This window comes from Bubalus kerabau, chromosome 10 (genome assembly GCF_029407905.1).
Source record: "Bubalus kerabau isolate K-KA32 ecotype Philippines breed swamp buffalo chromosome 10, PCC_UOA_SB_1v2, whole genome shotgun sequence".
Lineage (NCBI taxonomy): Eukaryota > Metazoa > Chordata > Mammalia > Artiodactyla > Bovidae > Bubalus > Bubalus kerabau.
In genome coordinates, this window is record NC_073633.1 from 50,341,369 (window position 1) to 50,362,706 (window position 21,338).

At 40.8% G+C, this 21,338-nt stretch overlaps 1 protein-coding gene and 1 long non-coding RNA gene across 8 annotated transcripts in view; one reads left to right on the forward strand and one right to left on the reverse strand.

Moving 5' to 3' along the window:
* Positions 1-21,338, reverse strand: part of ZNF609 (zinc finger protein 609) — a 202,892-nt gene that overhangs the window by 39,768 nt on the left and 141,786 nt on the right. For all 7 annotated transcript variants that reach the window (XM_055537662.1, XM_055537659.1, XM_055537661.1 and 4 more), the window contains one exon: positions 15,270-15,495. In XM_055537662.1, the coding sequence (XP_055393637.1) occupies positions 15,270-15,495 (226 nt within the window). The remainder of the gene's footprint in view (positions 1-15,269; positions 15,496-21,338) is intronic.
* LOC129621339 (uncharacterized) lies at positions 1,895-20,820 on the forward strand. The gene is made up of 3 exons (XR_008699232.1): positions 1,895-2,038; positions 6,944-7,080; positions 20,669-20,820. It is a non-coding gene; the product is annotated as an uncharacterized LOC129621339 (long non-coding RNA).

A 21,338-nucleotide genomic window follows, 5' to 3' on the forward strand; every position in this document is an offset into this window, starting at 1 on the left:
TATATATAGCCACCACTAAATAATCAAGAGCCTACTAATGGGCTCTGTGTAGTCCAAGTTCTTTCTAAAGGGGAAAGACAGACATGTTTGTCTACTAATGTTAGGAGGGAAATGCATCTGTGGCAAATCTCAGCTCCCAGTCAACACTAGTTTCGGGTCTTCTAGTCCTCTCTAGCGACACAGATAAGAGAAAGAGATCATAAGAAAGTCAGTAAGCCACAGCTTCTGGAAGCCTGTAAGCACACCTGCAGCTGGCCAGTAGCAGCGTAGTACAGGAAAGGGGCTAGGAGGGGTTACAAGGGGATGCTGGTGAGGAAGGCTGGTTTGAAACTGTGGGTACTACCACCTCCATGGAAGCCTCAACTAGGGGAATGGAGGAATCGCTCACTTCCCATAGCTTATCTCTGGTACATTATTGAATAATATTTAATCTTGCCAAGTGATAAGAGATTATGCAAATTTCTGAGCACTGTTTCTTCCAGGACAAAAGTTCAAATCACAGATGCAGAGAAAGGGTGAATATAATCAGAAATTCACAAGAGTGAGCAGCATTCAGAAATTCTGAAAAGGCCAGGGAAAATTAGGACCATCTGTGTTTCATCTACCAACTAAGATTTTTTTCCCTGTAAGTTGGTTATTATCTGAAAACCACTTTATGGGTTTGCTATGTAGTAACATCAGGAACTTTGGTAAAGAGTGTCATATTTCAAGGAAAACTCTAGTCCCAAATCTGTCTACAGCAGTGAAAATTATTAGAAAGAATGTTTTGCTATCTATAAATTCTATGTCTTATCAAGCCTCATGCAGGCAGAACCTAAAATCAGCTTAACAGCAACATTTCCAGGTTTTTATCTCACTTATCCTAGGAATTCATCTTCAAGTCATAGATTTGACTGTAGGGAAGGATCAAATCATGTATGGATCTTTTAAAACCAGAAACCCAAAGGCAGAAATGTGGTTATTATTCTTTTAAAGAGAATACCTGAATACTTTCAAAGAGAATCTACACTTTCCAGGAGCCCTTTACTAACATTCTAAGTAGAAATCTGTGAGGTTATCCAATAGAGCAATTTGGGATAAAGTCTTCTGCAGAAGTGTTTGGAACCTATGGAGTGGTGGTTCCCAACTTGCTGCACATTGGATGCACCTGGAGATCTTTAAAAAATACTGACACCTGGCTCCCACCTACAGTCGTTCTGATTTCATTTAACTCGGTGAGACCTGAGCATCAGGGCTTTTTAAGTCCCTGCCCCCACATTCTAATGGGCAGCAAAGGTGTTCTAGGCATGACAGAAAACAAATATCCTAAACCCTTATTTCTGGGATCCTCTGGGGCAGAATGAGCCAAAGAAAGTACAAAGATAATACCCATCAGCCGGGAACCCTTTTCACATGACTATGGTGTTTTCTCTCCACAGAAATTCAGGTAAAATAATAGAGACCAGCTGAAACCAGTATCAGGCAAGTACCAATTAGGGGAGTAGGTTAGGTAGATCTGATGCTAAAACTCTAAGTAGGAAAACTATATTCAAGTATACGTTAGAGGTGTAAGGCCAAAGTGGAACATCCACCCAGTGTAATCCACTCCACCCCCAGACCATGGGGACCAAGAGGTTGAGGAGGAAAGCTAAAGATCTAACAGTTCCTCCTCCCACCTACAAGTTCCCACACCATGGAAACTGTGTAAGTGTAACAGAGGCTGCTTCACCACACCCTTAAATCTCACACCCTCCCTTTCCTCTTGGTAAGGCAACCACACTGTATACCCATAGTGAGAGGTGGCTAAGAGAGACCATCACGCCTTCGGTTGTCCATCTGAAGTCTTTATCTGAAAACCTCTGGGTCTAAGAAGGAAGGTATCATCTCAGTGGGACAGTTTTGAGGAAATACTTGCCTGGGGTTGAGATGGAATCACACTTGGCCACAGTTTTACTGCTTTTAAGACCTAGTAGGAAGAATCAAGATAAGAACATAGCTAGGGGATAGCCTACAAGAGGTACTTTTCCTTTCAGCCCTCTTCAGCTAGAGGTTGAGAGAGGTAAGTAACTGCTGAAGCTTCTTTGTCTTGCTGGTAATCTCCACTTGGCATTTTCAGGGTTTGTTAACAGAGCAGAACTGAACCACATTGTGGCTCTCAGAGCCAAGGAGGGGAGGAGGGGAAAGTAATGTAGCAGAGGAACAGCTGGGATCATGGGGTGGATGCTCTTCTGCCCAGACTGGCTTGGGAAGCAATGCCTTTCATTAGTATGTGCAGTTCTAGATTTCCTTCCTTTCTCTAACTTGTGACAAAAATTATTCTGAAATTTTCGATGGCCTCTGTTATGGGCTGAATTGTGTCCCCATCAGCCCAAAAAAAGGTAGACTACTGAAGTCTGAACTCCCAGTACTTCAGACTGTGACCTTAATTTTGAAACAGGGTCCTTACAGAGATAATCAAATTTCAATGAGGTTATTTAAATGGGCTCTAATCCAGTATGACTGGTGTCCTAATAAAAAGGATAAATTTGGACATAGTGACAGATGCACTCAGAAAGAAGAAAATGTGAAGGCACACAGGGAAAAGAAAGCCATGTGAGGGACTTCCTGGTGGGCCAGTGGTTAAGACTCCACACTTCCAGTGCTTCCACTGCAGGGGGTGCGAATTCAATCCCTGGTCTGGGAACTAAGATCCCACATGCCATGGTGTGGCAAAAAAACAAAGAAAAGAAAAGAAAGCCATGTTAACCGGAGTGATGGCACCTACAAGCCAAGGGACACCAAGGATTGCTGGCAAACACCAGACGCTAGAAGAAGCAAGGAAAGACTCTCCCCTTGAACTGTCAGAGACAGCATAGCTCTGCCAACACCTTAATTTCTGACTTCTAGCCTCCAGAACCATGAGACGATAAATTTGTCATTTTAAGTCACCCAACTTTTGGCTCGTTGTTATGGCAGCCCACCAACAGCAGAGTGGTATTGATTAAACAAGTCAGATTTTACTTTAACTAGCTTCAGTGAATTACTGCCACTAGCCAAGGAGATTATAGTCCAGGTCAGCAGTTCGCCAACAAGGTAGGTGGAGAACAGTGGTGATGGCAGCAAATCATAAATCTTGGGAACTGTTTCACAATAAACATGCCCAAGCTCCATCCTGAACCTGATGATTCAGAATATGAGCATGGGGGAGGGGTGGGGAGGGTAGCTTACATGTATTTTAAACAATCTCAAGGGATATCACTGACTTTCTCTGATTTTGCACCACCTGCCAACTGAGTAATACTAAGCTTAAATAAAAGGATAAAACTTTAGGTCTTCCCCTAAATTGATCTGCAGATTCAATGTAATTCCAATCAAAATCTCAACAGGTTCCCCCCCGACCCAAGTAAAAGTTCACAAGCTGATCCTAATATTTATATGGAAATGCCAAAGGCCAAGGACAGCCAAGGCAATCCTGAAGTACCGTAAAGTTGGAGGATTTACACTACTAGATAGCAAGACGTGTGAAGTTACAGTCATTTAGACAGGGTAGCACTGACACAGACTAGACAAATGGATGACCAGAACAGAAGAGAGAGCCTAGAAATAAATCCACTTATGTATCAGTTGATTTATGACTTATGTGACACTGAAGTTCAGTGGGGGAAAGGATGGTCTTTTCAGTAAGGTGCTAGGTCAGTTAGGTATCCATATGAAAAAAACAGAATCTTGGCTCCTTATTCACACCCTAAACAAAAATCAAATTCAGATACATTACAGATCTAAAGGTGAAAAGAAAAACAATAAAATTTCAGGAAAAAAAGGGAGAATATCTTCATTATTTTGGGAAAGGCAAAGTTTTCTTAAACAAGACATAAAAAGCACTAACTTAAAAAAAAAAAAAAAGAAACCAAAAATACTAGCCTTTATACAGAGAACTTCCATTCATGAAAAGGTACCATTAAAAGAAAATACAGGAAACAGGAGAGGATATTTATGATATGTACATCGAACAAAGGACTCTAAACCATACTATAAAGAGAACTCCTAACAAATCAGTAAGAAGAAAACATACAGCCCAATTCAAAAATAGGTAAAAGATTTGAACATGTACTTCACAAAATGGGATTTCCAAATGTCCAGTAAGTATATGCTTAATTTCATGACTTATCATGGAGATGCAAATTAATACTATAGTGAGATACCATTACCCATCAACCAGAATGGCTAAAATGAAAAAGACATAATGTCAAGTGTTGACAAGGATATAGAGCAACCAGGATTCTAATTGGAAGTAGGAGTTATAAATTGGTTCAGACACTTTGGGAAATTGGCAACATCTATTAAAACTGATCATATGTTTACCTTATGACCCAGGAATTTCATTCCTAAATATATAGAATAGAATAGATATATATTCCTATATCTATATATTATATATCTATATCTATCTATATCTATATACCTATATCTATATATTCCTAAATATATAGAATAGAATAGATATAGAATAAATATATAGAATAGAAATGTGTACATATATTCCCCCAAAAGACATGTACAAAAATTTTCACAGCAACACTTTTCATAATAGCTCCAAACTGAAAACAACCCAATATCCATCAACAACTGAGTAAATAAGTAGTGTTATATTCACACTATATTCATGAAATACTGTTAAAAAAAAGAATAAACAAAGTACAACTACATGCAACAACATGATGAATTTCACTGGCATAATGCTGAACAGCTACAAGGATATACAAACACACAAGTAAGTACATATTCTATTTAGGTTCAAAATGGGTAACACTAATCTTGAAAACTCAAGGACCTGTATAATACTTATATTTATATTATTGTTGAACAAGATCTATTAACATAAAAACAAAGACTTGGGGTTTGTGACTCCTGTAGATCAGTGCCAGGATCAGCTGAAATGCACACTAATTTTATCCTTTAGGCAGTCTGTCCAGTCTCCAGTGTGGCAGCCTCCAGTGTGGCAGACCAGTCTGGAATCTAAAGCAGCAGCATGTGAGGGTGGGGGTGGGGTTCCCACTTTTCTTTCTCCATATTGATACTTGATTTTGGTAGATTTAAAAAATACAACAATTCAAAGGAACACAGTAAAAGCTAAAAAGCAGAGGCGAGTTTGCTAAATGGGAAGATGCACTGTGTTCCAAGTGTACTGAATGAAATAGGAAAAATTTCAAAAGATGGGAATAATCAGAGTCAAATAAGGAGAAAGCAGGTTGTTCACTGAATTAGTTCAGGGTTAAAACTTTCATTTGATTATGAGTTCAATGGGGGTAGAAAATTATTTGACAGCAGTCTTTCAGGCTTTTTCGAGACATCCTAACGAGAAAATAGAGTACAACTTGTGGGAGGGGAACTGCTCAATTTCTCACCATAGCCTTTTTGTCATAGACCTTGTTGCTATGGAGAAGGCCATGAAGGCAGCAACTGAGGGAAATAAAGGATCTGGCAGCAGTAAGCACAGGGACAGTGGTTTAAACAGAAATTCCTTATGTAATTAGCAAGTAGCAGCGCCTATAAACGACACACTTTCCATTTTTTCTTAACCCCTAACCCTCTAAAAGTACATGGGCCTGGCTTGCCACTATAATTTCACTCAAATACAGAGGAGCCTAAATGGGCCTAACAAAGCCCAAGCCTGGCAGACAAAACACATGGCCATTTAGCAGGGCTGCCTCATGCCAGAGGGAAGCATCTACCTACCCACCCTATCCTGGGGAAATTATCTCCAGCTGCCTAAATTACAAAGTTGATGCCCTATGATTTCTTTGTTCTGAAAAGCCTAAGGGAGATGGGATAATGAAGTAGCAGAAGAGGTAGAGAACAGCCTCTCGTTTCACAGAGTAGTCAAGAGACAGAGAGGGGGTGCGAGGAGAGAGAGAGAAAGAATATGAGAATCTCACTGGTGTCATTAAGAGGCGGCAGCAGCGACCTGCAAGCAAAGCTCTGTCTAAACTGGTCTGAAACTACTGCTGTGGGAGAAAAAGGCTAGTTGCCAAGTTTGTTAACAGCTTCTGCCCATCATAGTTACAGCAGCTTTAACAATCAGGGCAGGGCCAGGACCTGTTTTGAGCAGCACTGAAACAGGAGGGTACAACAACATCTTCAGCAGATCTCGCCACAACCAATGATGAACAAAGACAATCCCTCTTCTGTCCCACACAAATGATCAGAGAATCATAAATATCAGAACAGAAAGGACCACAGAGCTCTGCAGTCCAACCTCTTCATTTTACAAATGAGCAAACTAAATCCCAGACCAGTTAAATAACCTCATCAACAGGACAAGAAAATGGGAAGGTCTCTAACAGGGTCTTTCTCCCTTGGAATCATACGTCAAAGCTGAATTAGCTGGGGACAGTGATCAGCCCCCCACTTTAGACCAGAACTATATTTACTGCCTAGGTATCACTTACCAAGGTTTACACAGAAGTATCAGGAACTAAACTGTTAAAGGATAGCATTAGTAACAACATGGGTCTTTTTTTCAGCCCATCTGAGAAGCTTTTGTTTCTGAAATATCAAAAGAATCTCATTTGAAATAACTCTTACCTATCTGGCAAGCCCAAATCCTGGCCACCTTGTTGCCTGATTGTCCTTTGCTGGTGGGCAGGGAGGAGGTAGGTAAGAGTGCACAAAAGAATCTCTCTGTTTGGAGATTAGTTTATTTTGCAATTTGCAAAATGCAACTCAAAAAATAGTCTGTAACTGAAATTTTTCCTTAGGGCTTTGGGATTCAAATATATGACAGTGGACAGATAACACGATCCATCAGGGTGTACAAACATGTAACTGCCCTAAAGCATCCCCTAGGAGTAAACTGCTAGGTGGGAAGAATGTGCTGGCTGTTGCTTTGCTGTATAGGAGGCGCTGGGAGAAAGTTAAGTATTGATTTCCCTAATGTTTCCTTTGTGTGTCTGCTGTTGCCATGTGGTGGTCTGTTGCTATGAAGATCTGCGGTGCCAGACAATGGCTGCTAGACTCTTTATGACTGTGCTATGGGTACAGCTGATTCTGCAGGAGTCAGGCTGGTAAGCAACTGGCTAAGCAGTGGAGAAACCCCGGTCACTGTGCACCATCTCTCTCTAGGTAAGTGCTGCCCGAGGCGAGGCTGAAGGTGAAAGAGTATTAATCAAGCTAAGGAAAAAGAACAATCAGTAGCGATTTTGAGACCCATCTTAACTTTTCAGCGTGCTTGTGCTTAGTCTCTCAGTCGTGTCCAACTCTCTGTGACCCCATGGACTGTAGCCCACCGGGCTCCTCTTTCCATGGGGATTCTCCGGGTAAGAATACTGGAGTGGATTGCCATGCCCTCCTCCAGGGGATCTTCCCAACCCAGGGATCGAACCCAGGTCTCCCTCATTGCAGGCGAATTCTTTATCATCTGGACTACCAGAGAAGCCCAAGAATACTGGAGTGGGTAGCCATTCCCACAGGGCATCTTTCTGACTCAAGAATCAAACCAGCGTCTCCTGCATTGCAGGCAGATTCTTTACCAGCTGAGCTATCAGGGAAGCCCCAACTTTTCAGCACAAATATCTAAAAGTAGATTATTTCACAGTTCACATACATACTTTCTTACATCAGAATCACAGAGTAACCAAGGCTAACTATCAAGGTTATCATCTTCATGCAAGATTAATGGACAGCCTCTTCATTTTAGTGAGAACAACAAAGACCCACAGCTGGGATCTGTAAGCAGATGAGGATAAAGAAGCAGGTTCTCAGCGGAGCTACCACAGGCAAACTAACTTCCTGCTAAGCAAAACCACTGCCTACTACTCTGATAATAAGAAAACTTCGGCCCACAGACCGAAGTACAGGGCTCAACCACAGAGTCTGAAGCAGGGCCAATTGTTCTGCTAGGTAACAGGGGCCACAGTACACAGAAGTCACCCTGGGTCTTGGAGATGTCACCTATTTACCTGCCCTCATCCTCCTCCATAGATAACCTTTCTTTCCATCTCAGAGCACATATACACTTTCAGAATATTTGTAATTTAAAGACCACTTAGCCCCCATGATGTTCAATATGGTAAACCACTAGCTATAAAGAATATTTAAATTTAATAAAAATTAAAATTCAGTTCCTCAGTTTAGTGTGCCACATTTCAGGTGCTCAAATATCATGTGTCACTAGACTATCATTTTGGAGAGTCTCTTTCCTCCACAAAAAGTTCTACTGGACAGGACAGATCTAGCCCAAGGTCCCATAAATTAGAAATCTCATGCCAGAAGTTCAGAGACTTCTCCACGATCACACTGCTTGCTAACTGTATAATCTGTTCTGGAATCCAACTCTCCAGACTCTAGTTCAGAGGTATTTGTTCTGTACTACTATGCCTTTAGAGCACTATTATTCCTTGAAACAACTCACCTTAAACAGCTTCAGACACTCCTAGCTGTTGGACTAAAAATATATACCCTGATGTGGAGCTGGGGATGCACAGCCTTTTCATGTTTGTGCGCATATATGACAAAACCTTTTCCAATCACAAAAATCGAAAACTTTCTCCTACCCACCAAATCATTAAGCTAGAATTCAGCTTTGGAAGACAGGCCAAGCTTATCATAGAGCTTTTCATACCCTCTGACATACGAGGGATTTGTATTCCTTCCCACTTCAAAACTGTGGTCTTAGGGCTTCCCTGGTGGTCCAGTGGTTAAAATCCACCTTGCAACGCAGGGGACATGGGTTCAATCCCTGGTCCAGGAAGATCCAACATGCCTTGGAGCAACTGAGCCCTCATACTCCAACTACTGAGCCCACAGGCTTAGAGCCTGTGCTTAACAGTAAGAGAAGGCACCACAGCGAGAAGCCTGCACACTGCAACAAACAGCAACCCCCCCGCCCCCGCGCTGCAGTTGCTTTTAAGTAAATCTTAAAAAAGAAAAGTATACCCCATTAAAAAAAAACTGGTCTTACAGCTTTACAACTTCTGTCTTTCTGATACTTTGTTAAAGATCAGACCAATTTTAGAGATGTTTTAAGAAGGTTTTCTACATGGAATGGGAGGATGAACCTAGATAGATTATTATCAAAACTTTTTTTTTTTACCAGCAGAATCCTCTTCAACTATAGTTTTTCAAAGGATTAACATATAAATCATCCCAAAGTAGAATGGCTCTGGGTTGCATCTGATTGGGTAGCAGAGGTGGAGCTGGGGCCTGCCCACTCAACACCTCTCACCCCTTATGACTGCTTCTGAGGTTCCTCCATGCTCATGTTCCTCAGAGAATAACTTCAAACCATTTCCTCTGAAAATGTCTGAAGGTTCTATCTCTGACTTTTATAATCTCAAAAGATTGAAGGTGGAAGCCACTGTTTTTTTTTGTTTTTTTTTTTTAAAGAAAGTATTCAATACCTTACAAAATCCCTCATTATTTTTGATCAATACATAGCAAATGAGCCCGAGAGAGGCTAATAAAAAATTACCATTTTTACCTACATGCCTAGAACATATGAGTACAAGCACAATTTTATTAATCAAGTATTTACTGATTATTTTACTTTTTGTGTAAAGACTGAATTAGTTCTTGGGAGAAATAAAATGATACATAAAATGTGGTTTCTGGTTTCAACCATCTTATAATTTAATAAAGGAGAAAAGATACATAGGAATTGTGGGTGGCATATATTCATGTCACTGTAGTCCTAGAAGAAGAGAAAGAGGATGGTGCAGAATAAATGTATGAAGAAGTAAAGGTCAGACTCCCAAAATTTGGAAAAAGGAAATTCACAGACTTAAGTGAACCCCGAAACAGGATAAGCCCAAAGAAGTCCATGTTAGACACATCACACGTCATGATCAAAATGCTGAAAATGACAGAAAAGCTTTGAAAGCAACCAGGGGAAAATAACATATTACTTACAGGGGAACAACTTAAAATACATTTAAAGGTGTATTTCTCAGAAACCATGATAGCCAAAAGGAAGTAAAACACTTTTAAAGTGCTAAAAGAAATGTAAACCTAGATTTCTATATAAGAAAAAAAATTTTTAGGAATAAAAGTGAAATAAAGGCATTCTCTGAGAATTAATAGGCAGTGGACCTACTCTAAAAGAATTAATAAAGGATAATCTTCAGACAGAATGCAAACAACAGAGGGGACTCAGAACATTAGGAATGGAGGAAGAACAACAGAAATGTGAAGTGTCTGGGTAAATATAATAAACTAGTTTCTTGAATTCTTTAAAGTATAAAAGATGACTGAAAGGGAAAAAAATTTAAGTGGTCTGATGGGGTTTTCAGTGTATTAGATGTAATACATAAAACCAGGGGTTTGTAAACTTTTTCAAAAGCTTGACAAAAGGAAATGGATTAGGTGGGAGGCAGATGCTGTTTTACTTTTCTCCTTTGTTTCCAAGCCTGAAGAGTATATGTGATAGCTAGAGCTACATGAGCAATTTCACAGTAAGTAAGTAACTTGAAGGAGCCTGGAACACTGATTACACTGAAGCCATCATACCAGCCTTAGACTGCCTACCTTTAGAATTGTCATACATTTACACCATTTTCTGTTTCTAGCAGCCAAACTCCATTCTCAACTCAATGTTTCCTCAACTTTCCCCACTATGGCACACATAGTAAATGAAAAAACACACTCTGGATAAAGCTGCTTGTCTGGAGGAAAAGGGACGTGGCGGGCACCAGCTGCCACAGGTCCTACCCTAGAGCACACTGGGACAGAAATGGCCAATACGTCAGCATCCTAAAACCCATCAGGAGTTTCTACCTAATAAGTACAAGGAGGAAGAGGGACTGACACAAGATAAACAGAATGACCAATTTAGAAAGAAACATGGCAATCTGGGGAAGTTCAATATTACAAAAGGAAGAGAGGTGAGTTCAGAGAATGAATAAATAGCAGAGCTTCTAAAAACCTAGGAAGAGCAGAGAGAAAGACCTAGGAAGAGCAGACCTTTGGAAAGCAGATGATCACTGGTATGAGAAATGTTTCAGACAAATGGTAGCAGAAGAAATCTGATGGCAAGACAGATGATAAAGGGCAGGTAAAAAAAGACTGAAAACAGCAATAGCAAGAAGTGAAGAAAAGGGGATAGGTCAGTAGTTCAAAGGGGTAGCAATGATGAGGAAAATATTTTCACTATAAGGAAGTATTGAAGAGGGAAAGAGCTTAAACAGAAGTGGAAAGCATGAAGATGAAGAAAAAAGTAGATAAAATTCAAGGTGTCAAGTCAAAGAATCTTTGGAATAAGAGATAAAGGAAGTAACAGCATAAGAAAAATACACTTTAATAAAGAGGAGGGAAGCTAGAGAACTTAGGTGGGGTGGCTTTGATCTTAGTTATTTAAGAGCACAAGGAGAGAATGAATTGGACTGATGAAATCTTGAGAATGAAGTAAGTACTGTGGAATGTAAATGTAATAGAGAGATGAAGGGATTGCCACGCAGCACTGCAAGCTCATTTTATGTCAGCCAGCATAAACTTGCATCAAAAACAGCTCAGTTTTGTGAATTCTTTCATTGTCAGTCTAGGATTGGGGGCTGAAAAATGGGAGGTGGAGATTTCCTGAATTTGAGACTGGCAAGATAAGCAGATTAATTTTCTGTTCTATACAAACAAGTGTATAATATAATTTCATCAATGGTATTAATATTTTTCAGTCTTCACTCTCGTGACTGACATATGAAACCATTCATTTTCAAGATGCCATAGTCAACTAGTATTGAGTCCATGCTGATTTCAAGGTTTAAAGCCGTAAATTATAATAACTTACAAGCCTGGATATGTCCTTATTGGTCATCCAATTCCACTATACTTAAGATATGAGGTAACTAAGGTCCAAAGAAGTTAAGAAACTTGTCCAAGGTCACAACAATAGTGGTAGAGACATAGAGGTCTCCTGATTTTCACTCCAGGGTTCTTTCCAGTATATCACAAATTTGTCTAGAAAGCACATTTGCCAAAGTAAAATATATCACTAGTGATAGCCTTCAACCTAGTGCTACAGTTTAGAAAGGAGAATCTGTAGCACTTCCTGGAATTCTTATCTAATAAGTCAGCTCTGCCTTTCTTTAAAATACCATAGAAGCCAGTAAGCGATTTTGCCTCAACAGAAGTATATGGTCTTATACACTGAGGTTTCTTATACATTGTTTCCAGGACCGTGGGTTAAGGTAAGATTTGTGAACCAGAAATAGACTTGGGACCTGTTATTTTTATTTGAAGTAAGGTAGGACAAGGTGAAATCAGGGAGAAGCAGACCTCTGCATAAATGCTAAGAATACATCTCAAAAAACCAAAGGAAGACAAGACAGTCCAGGTTATACCTGGGTCTTCTTAATAGTCCTAAAGTTGAGCCTAGTTAAGGAGGATCTTTGTAGATGCCGACTGAATTACGAACAACCTAAAAAGAGATGAGATCTGCAGGAATTTCAAAATGCCTCCAAGGTAAGGTTTATAGTGAGAAATAGGAAAGAAAGAAGCAACAATGCAGAACAGGTAAGCAAAGAAATCAGGAAGAACTCAGGCCATGACCCCTACACCTGTTCTCTGCAAGGGGGCTCAGTTCTACAGGGAGCGCAGGACCCTCCATTCCCCTCGGAGCCCAAACATTTATAGTTTCTCTCTAAGGCAGAAGGGCTTTTCAGTTTGAAGACAGTAGTCTGTTGGGCAAAGAGACAAAGTATAAAAAACTGGGGTAGCAGACAAGAAACCTACACGGCAGGACTTTTTTTTTTTAAAGTATATATATATAGTTCTTACTATTAACTTGGAAACGGACTCAGTATACTAGGTCTTCTAGATTTGCCAAGAATGACCCTTGCAGGAAATCTCTGTTATCTAAAGATGAAAAGGAATGTGAACCAGCTCTGATCCCAATTCAGACCTTTGTCAACAGACAGTACAGGTGAAGGCCCTCTGGGACGGCCAGAAAGCAGAGTAGAGTGTATCACTCCAGAACAGTTCTCTTTCCCTTGGATGAAAGAAAAAGAAGAGAAGAATAAGCCCTGAAACACAATATGTTAAGTGGGGAAAAATACAGTATTAAAAGTAAGAGAACTAACACCTTACAGGTTTAAATAAATTAGAATAGAATGATCTTAAACTTGGTGAAAATAATATTTATTCTGAGTTTCAGAGAAGGTATAGAATTCTGGAAAGTATCTAGTACATATATCCTAACATAAATCCAGAAATGACAATGAGATGGTATAAGCATCCATTCATTCAAATAAATATTTGTGAGAGCCTGGCACAGGTGCCAGGCATTAAGTATTGGGGATATAATAGTGAGAAAAAAACAGTTCCTGAGCTCACAAAACTTTTAGAACACTGGAAGAAATAGACATTAATAGAAAAATGCTGGGATTTCCCTGGTGGTCCAGTGGCTAAGACTGCCGTGCTGCCAGTGCAAGGGACCTGGGTTCGATCCCTGCTCAGGTAACTAGATCCCACATGCTACAAGACCTGGCACAGCCAAATAAATAATATGCTTTAAAAACAGAAAAATGTAATTATACACAATATTACAAATCGTGGCAAGTGCTGTGAAAGTACACAGGGCGCACTGAAAATGTGTACCAGGGGAACTTGCTAATGGGCTGCCAGTGACAGCCAGAGTCTTTCATAACAAACAATTAAAAAAAACCTATGCTAACATCCCCCTAGTAGGGAGGGAGAACAAGAATCCCCAGATAAAAAGGTAACCATTGTTCTCAGGAGAGGGAAAAGGTTATTAGCCTCGTTCTCACAGCTTTTATCAGGTTTACATACACGAAAAGTATATTGCCCTTGGAGAAAATCACTACTATAAAGATGGGTGGAATACAGTAAATTGGCAGGAGATTGATGTTTTTGATCTTCAGTATACTGAAGCAATAGGCCCTGAAGTTTGCTTGGTGGCACAGAGCTGTGATCTGGATATGTTTGTAATTCCAACAGACTCTGGCTGTTCAGACATGTGGCCATAGGCAGACGACATTTTTAAAATCAGAGATAGCCACTTGTGATTTCCAGACTGTATACTGTATACACACAGTGTCAACCTCTAGGTCAACCTCTCTCTTCACAGTTTCTAACACAATGGGATTATTTTCTTCTTCTTTTTGCATTATGGTCTCAGACACACAATAAAACCTCATCAGCAATGTTATTTTGAAAGCTGAAACTTTACTATATTGCTAACAACAAGAGAGCCAAGAACACAGAATTTTTATCCTGTATCACATCAGTGCCTACTGCATGGAAAACTGAATCACAACAAAATATTCAGAGAAACAGAATTTTTTTTTTTTTTTTTTACTGGAATGATTAAAATGAAATGCCTGAATTTCCATGGGCAGACTGACAAGATAGCTTATGATAATCAGAGATAATTAGCTGTGCTCCTCTGGGCTTCTAAACTCCTCAGAGTGGTGATGCTTTGAAAGCCTGGTTACTGATGCAAAGACCTGATGGGACTCTGAGGCCCAGCCTCTCTAACCACACATTCTTTGACAAGGACTTGGATTCTTTATAAAAAGAATGTATACTGAAATCAAATTGCCATAGATGGTACCAAGGGGATCTAAAATATCTGGTTAAGTCCCTTTGTACCCCTAATTTTTCAGGTTAACAAACTTTCAAAACAGAAGAGATTCTGTTGTCAGGGACAAGCGGAACATCCAAGCAGCAGCACCCTACAGTGAGCCAACTGCTTGCTGAACGCCTGAAAACAAGACCATGTAAACAGTTCCCTATTGCCTGGGCCTATAAAATCTGGACTAAGTGACAGATGCATAAAGTGGTGTGGGTGGCTGGACAATGAGGCAACTAGTAGGAAGGAGCTGGCTGTGCCTCCAGGTGTTAAAAAAGGCAAGACTTGCATATTCAATGAGTCAATACTAAGTCAAGACTGACTGTTTTCCATTTCCTTGACTCCCACAGCTGCCCTTTTATTACTTTTTCTCTTCAAGCCTGACCCAAAAGTTCATGTATATTCAAATTCTCCCATATAAAATGATAAGAGAGGGAAACAGTATAGATACAGTTTGAGTTATATGGCCAGCACCTATCAAACGACTGCTTAAGTACCAGGGCCAACACTGCTGAATGGCTATGAAGGGGAGATAATTAATTTAAAAAAACTGGCAATCTCTAGAAGCTAAGCAATTTTACAGAGAAGTTTGCTATAATCCTCTGGGTAGGCATCACCAGCAAATGATGGTCATATGAGACTCCTAATAAATACTTGGTATTATTTACAACCATCAGTCCTTGATGACAGAAGCAGGTTGAGAAGGTACAGGAAAGCCACATGCAGTACTTACCGTCTTCGGTTTCCTGCCACACGATGCCCTCGAGGTTGACACTTGTCCCAGGTTCGCAGGGGCCCAGGCACTCAGGCTCTGTGGCCAGAGCCACATCACACGTGTTGACCCCAACGGATCGGGTGCGCACCATGATCTGCTCACAGGGGGATGAGATGTCGTTACTGACCACTGGCACCAAAAGGTGCAGTGGCAGCACTGCCGGTGTGGAGACAGGGGACTCCATCTGTGGGGAGACAGAGCAGCAGATGAGCTGCAAGGAGAGCATTCACAGGAAACAGCTTCTCTGCATTTAATCTAGTCCTACATCCTTTCCTGCCAGAAAGCAGAGGGCGTTAAATAGAAGACTTTAGTCCTTATTTTCAAGTTCTAGCTCATGATACCACTATAAATCCGAGTGCACCCTGGGCTAGGAGAAGCTTTATTTCTTATTAACAGCCCTCCTCATAAACTGTGCTTGGCTGAAAGTGTATTAAAAAAATTGTCTCTCTTAAAAATCTGCTGAAAGAGAATCAGGGCCAGACTTCAACAGCAAGAGAAGAGAGCACACAGACCAATGAGAAAGAAAGGTTCAGCTTCTGAGGCAGGTACTACTGCTGCCACTCTGCTTCTCTGCAACCTATCATTCAACAAATAATACATTAACCAGGTATAAAGTTCAAGAATACATATGGGGATAAAGAGATGGAGAAATATCCAGATCCTAGGAATGCCACTCCAGGAAGACAGGAGCTTTAGTTCATCTTTGGGTAAAAGGAAATGTACTTAAAAGTTACAGGAGGGCTGATGGGGCTTTCTAACCCATAGAGATTATAACAGCGATAGGTTAATGACAATGATAACGATAATGATAGGTTAATGACAATTCACATTTCAGAGTGTGAATCTAACATCAGATGTGCAGAGAAGAAACAGGAGGTACTGTTACTACCCAGAAGCCAATCCACAGCAGTCTGCACATGAAGCTGAATACACACACATACATAAGAGTAGTCAAACACAAGAACCAGCAGTCTGGGACTTCCCTGGTGGTCCAGCAGTTAAGAGTCTGCTTGCCAATGCAGGGAACATGGGTTCAATCTCTGATCCTGGAAAATCACACATGTTGTGGGGCAGCTAAGCCCGTGTGCCCCAACTACTGAAACCTGGGCACCCTAGAGCCCATGTTTTGCAACAAGAGAAGCTATCGCAACGAGAAGTTGATGCACAACAACTAGGGAGTAACCCCTGCTCCCCGCAACTACAGAAAGCCTGCCTGTGGCAACGAAGACCCAGCATAGCCCCCCACTTCAAGAGAACCAGCAATCTCTACCACCAAAACTAGACCCTCTCACGAGAATGCAGTTTTACTTAGATTCCAAGAAGAAATTAACACATCTAGAGTTAAAAGTTGTAACAAAGAGCAATAACCCCTTAATTCTTTAAACACTAGCATTTATCAGGTTGACAAAGTACCAATTCTGAGTTAATAGTGCCCACATCCTAACTAGCAGATTCCCTGGTGTCTCCACCAGTGTCTCTCTGGTGGCTCAGAGGGTAAAGCGTCTGCCTGCAATGCAGGAGACTGGGTTCGATCCCTGGGTCAGGAAGATTCTCTGGAGAAGGAAATGGCAACCCACTCCAGTACACTTGCCTGGAAAATACCATGGACAGGAAGCCTGGTAGACTACAGTCCATGGGATCGCAAAGAGTCAGATACAACTGAGCGACATCACTTTCACTTTCACATCCTAACTAAACGGTGTCTGGCACATGCAAAGGCACTCAGTACACACTGACTGATCCTCCCTAAAGATTATGTATGATACCAATCAGAAGACCTAAAAAGGTGGAGTCAAATAGTGGGACACTCTTTCCCTTTTGAAAGACCAGGTTGACTATACTCCTTCAGCAGGCCCACATTCAGAGTGGGGCACCCATGTACCCATTATCAAAGCTGCTGCACAGTTCTGCGACAGGACTTTGGTCCTGAAATAGTTTTCTGCATGACCACCACTCTACCTATAATCCATCTCCCTCATTTTAAACACAAACATGCACACACAAACATCTTCCTGGCCTCAAACACTACCCTGGAAGCCGAGGTCTGGGTATTGAATCCATTCTCTATAAGTAGCTCTGACTTCTTGGCTTAAAAATCAAGTGATATTTGCAGATTATCACTATCAGAGTCCACAGAATGCTAAAACACTGGTTCTGATTAATTCTGGTCCCTGAATAGCTGCCAAAACATTATCCTTATCTGTCTGTGGTTACACACATCCACCCTGTACTTTCCTAACTCCACCCTTTTCATTAAATGAAAGTGGAAGCCTGTCCAGTGAATCTTCTGCATAATGATAAATGCCAAGAGGCATTTTTGGTCTTTTGTACTCCTGAAAATCAGGCGTTTATAATTCAATTTGACAAACTTCTTGGGATGTGTTAGATCCCTGAAAAACTCTTTAAAATTTCTAAGCACAGATTTGAAGCTAAGAACAGAAAAAATAAACTGGATTTCCTACTACTCCTGTGTAGTGCTAGACTCTGGGTCTAATCATTAAGCCCTCTCAGGAATGCTTTTAGATGATGGTTCATTAACTCTTTTTTTTTTTTCAGTGCTAACTGACATTTTTTTTTAAATTTTATTTTATTTTTAAGCTTTACAATATAAAGTTTCCTAGAGATTTCACCCATGAGAATTATCAGAAAGGGAAATTAGAGAGTATTCAGATCATCTTTACTCTTAGGCTTGCCTCTGTTTCTCGGGTCTTTCTCTTGGGGAAGAACTGAGATAGAAGTAACTTCAGAGTTAGTTAATATGTGCATTTCCTTTGCTTAGAATTTGTCCCCTTTTCTATACCTTTCTTCTACTAGCAAGAGAAATTCCTGCAAAGTCCTCTTTCTCGAACACACACACACACACACACACACACACACACACACACACACACACACTGCCATCAAGAGAGCTCTTTTCTAGAAGTGGTTTCATTTCCTGTTAATTTATTCAGTACTGCTGGGAGGCCAGGGAAAAGATAAGCTACTGACATTCTGGACAAAGCTAAGCTCCCAATTCTATACTGACAGATTCAGAAAACAACATCTAAGATGTAAGCACAAAACACCACTGTTGTATTCAAGCAGCTTGTTAAATTAAACCCTAAATATCTGAAGAGAAGAAACTTAGCTGAACTGATCACTAAGAATAACAGAATTAATACATGAGGAGCTGATTAATGTGTGTGTGCACGTCAAACTACTCCCAATAATCGAAGTTATTAGTAAGTTACTAAGTAGAGCTCAGCATCTGTTTGTGTGAGGATGACTTTACTTAACTATTTGATTAGTTAAACAGGATTTCTGGGAATGAGGAGAAGGGAGAACATGCACCTTTGGATTTGGAACTACTGTTCAATTTCCTTCTACTTTGCAACAGAAATCTAAGGAGAAATCACAGAGCAGCACAATAATGTTTAATTACAGCTCTAGCTCTGCTAATTACTGTTTGGTCACATCTATAATCTACATTAAGCCATAGTGCATAATAAGCAGCTCTGTGATATTCATCTAATAAACTAGGTGACTTTGTGGGATTTCAAATTCTACTTTCATTGGAACAAACATAGCTTCATTTATCACTCTCCAGGAGAGGATAAAAATCAAAAAAGGACTCATTTTGCCACCTTTCCTGTATACCTAGGATGCAAAAAGCAGGGATTGTCAAAAGACTGATGCCAGCAGGGAAAATAAGGAATAAAAATAGGAGAAGTTAGGGTCACTGAATACCTTCACAACTATGACAACAGTAAACGCTGGCCAATCAGATTCTGAAATGCTAAGAAGTGCCACCGTGGCTCCAGGGGCTCACTGGCACGGGAAGGTAAACAACACAACGAAAGAGAAACCTGAAAAGAGACAGAAAACGTAAAGATGGAGATCTCTGAAGTTTCCTAATATTTCATGTCCTTTATCTTTTAATGATACTTCTTTTCAATTCACCTTTAGATATTAGCCTAATAGCACCTATTAGGGATCTGAGTGCTGATAGGCAGGTGACACAGAAATGAGGACTGGGAGAATAAAGAAAGGCCAGAGCCATTAATCACCCTGCAAGAAGTGATTATATACGGACTTGAGCTGCCTCCCACACTTGAGAGGCACTAATGGAGGAAAAGGCTGCAACATAATTTTAGGGGTAGAAAATGAAGCGAAAAAGTATTTGGGACAGACTCTCTCCTTCACAAATATGAGTCTGATACATTACCTTCACACTCAAAAGGCAGAAAGGAAGCTGGTTCTACTGATAACTTCAGTAGCTCTCAGAAACTCCCTTTTATCCAAGAATGAAAGATTATTGAGGATGATGGTTAGATGAGTGTTCAGATTAATCAGAAAAGATTGTGCAGAAAGTAGAATGTCATCAGATATACTAAATACTATATTAATAAGATCACTGGAGTAGGAAATGGCAACCCACTTCAGTATTCTTGACAGGAAAATTCAATGGACAGAGGAGCCTGGTAGGCTACATATACATACAGTCCATGGGGTTGCAAAGAGTTGGACACAACTCGGCACGCATGCACACACACACACATTAATAAAATCAGTCCTCTTTCTTCAATAATTCCAAAGGTTCTTCCAGATTTTATAGTGACTTGACATTAGTAATACTAACAGTAATGTATGTTCTTGATTCATGGACAAATGTAAGTACTCACCCTGATACAGTACAGCAAACCTGATTTGCTCATAAGGCCATCTTGGTGGCTCAGATGGTAAAGGATCTGCCTGTAATGCTGGAGTCTTGGGTTCAATTCCTGGGTTGGGAAGATTCCCTGGAGAACAGAATGGCTACACACTCCAGTATTCTTCCTGGAGAATTTCAAGGACAGAGGAGCCTGTGGGCTACAGTCCAAGGGTCAAAAGAGTCGGGCATGATTGAGTGACTAACACACATTATTTAAAAAACCAAGTAATTAAAAATATCCCATTTATCAGTTTGTTGTGTTATTTATATTTCTCTCAAGTTAAATATTCATTGGAAGGACTGATGCTGAAGCTCCAATACTTTTTTTGCCACCTGATGCAAAGAGCCGACTCATTGAGAAAAAAGACTCTGATGCTAGGAAAGATTGAGGGCATCAGAAGGGTACAACAGAAGATGAGATGGTTGGATGGCATCACTGAATCAATGGACATGAGTTTGAGCAAACTCCTGGAGATAGTGAAGGATAGGGGAGACTGGTGTCTGCAGTCCATGGGGCTGCAAAGAGTTGGACATGACTTGGTGACTGAACAACAACAACAAATTAAAACACAGTGGGAAAAAATTCTCAAATTATTTGAATTGCCTTCTATTGATAGGCAATTTGAGATAAAATAAGTTTACTGTATTGTTTTTGTTTTAAATTTAGGGCTGGAACTTCGGTGATGGCCCAGCGGATAAGGATCCTTCTGCCAAAGCAGGGGACCAGGATTTGATCCCTGGTCCAGGAAGATTCCAAATACAGTGGAGCAACTAAGCCCACAGGCCACAACTACTGAAGCCTGCAAGCTCTAGGGACCACAAGTTGCAGCTACCGAGCCTATGTGCTGAGACTACTGAAGCCCATGTGCTCCGAAGCCTACCGAGCCTATGTGCTGAGACTACTGAAGCCCATGTGCCCTGAAGCCTACTGAGCCTATGTGCTCAGACTACTGAAGCCCATGTGCCCTGAAGCCTACCGAGCCTATGTGCTGAGACTACCGAAGCCCATGTGCCCTGAAGCCTACCGAGCCTATGTGCTTAAGACTACTGAAGCCCATGTGCCCCGAAGCCTGTGCTCTGCAACGAGAAGCCACTGCAGCCCCCGCTCGCCACAACTAATAAAGCCTGTGCAAAGCTCTGAAGACCCATGCAGCCAAAGATAAATAAATAAATGTATTTAAAAAAAATATGGGGGGCTTCCCTGGTGGTCCAGCGATTAGGAATTTGCCTTGCAATGCAGCAGATGCTGGTTCGATCCCTGGTTGGGGAACTAAGATTTCACGCGCCTCAAGCAACTAAGCCCACACACTCCAGAGCCCACGCACCACAACTAGAGT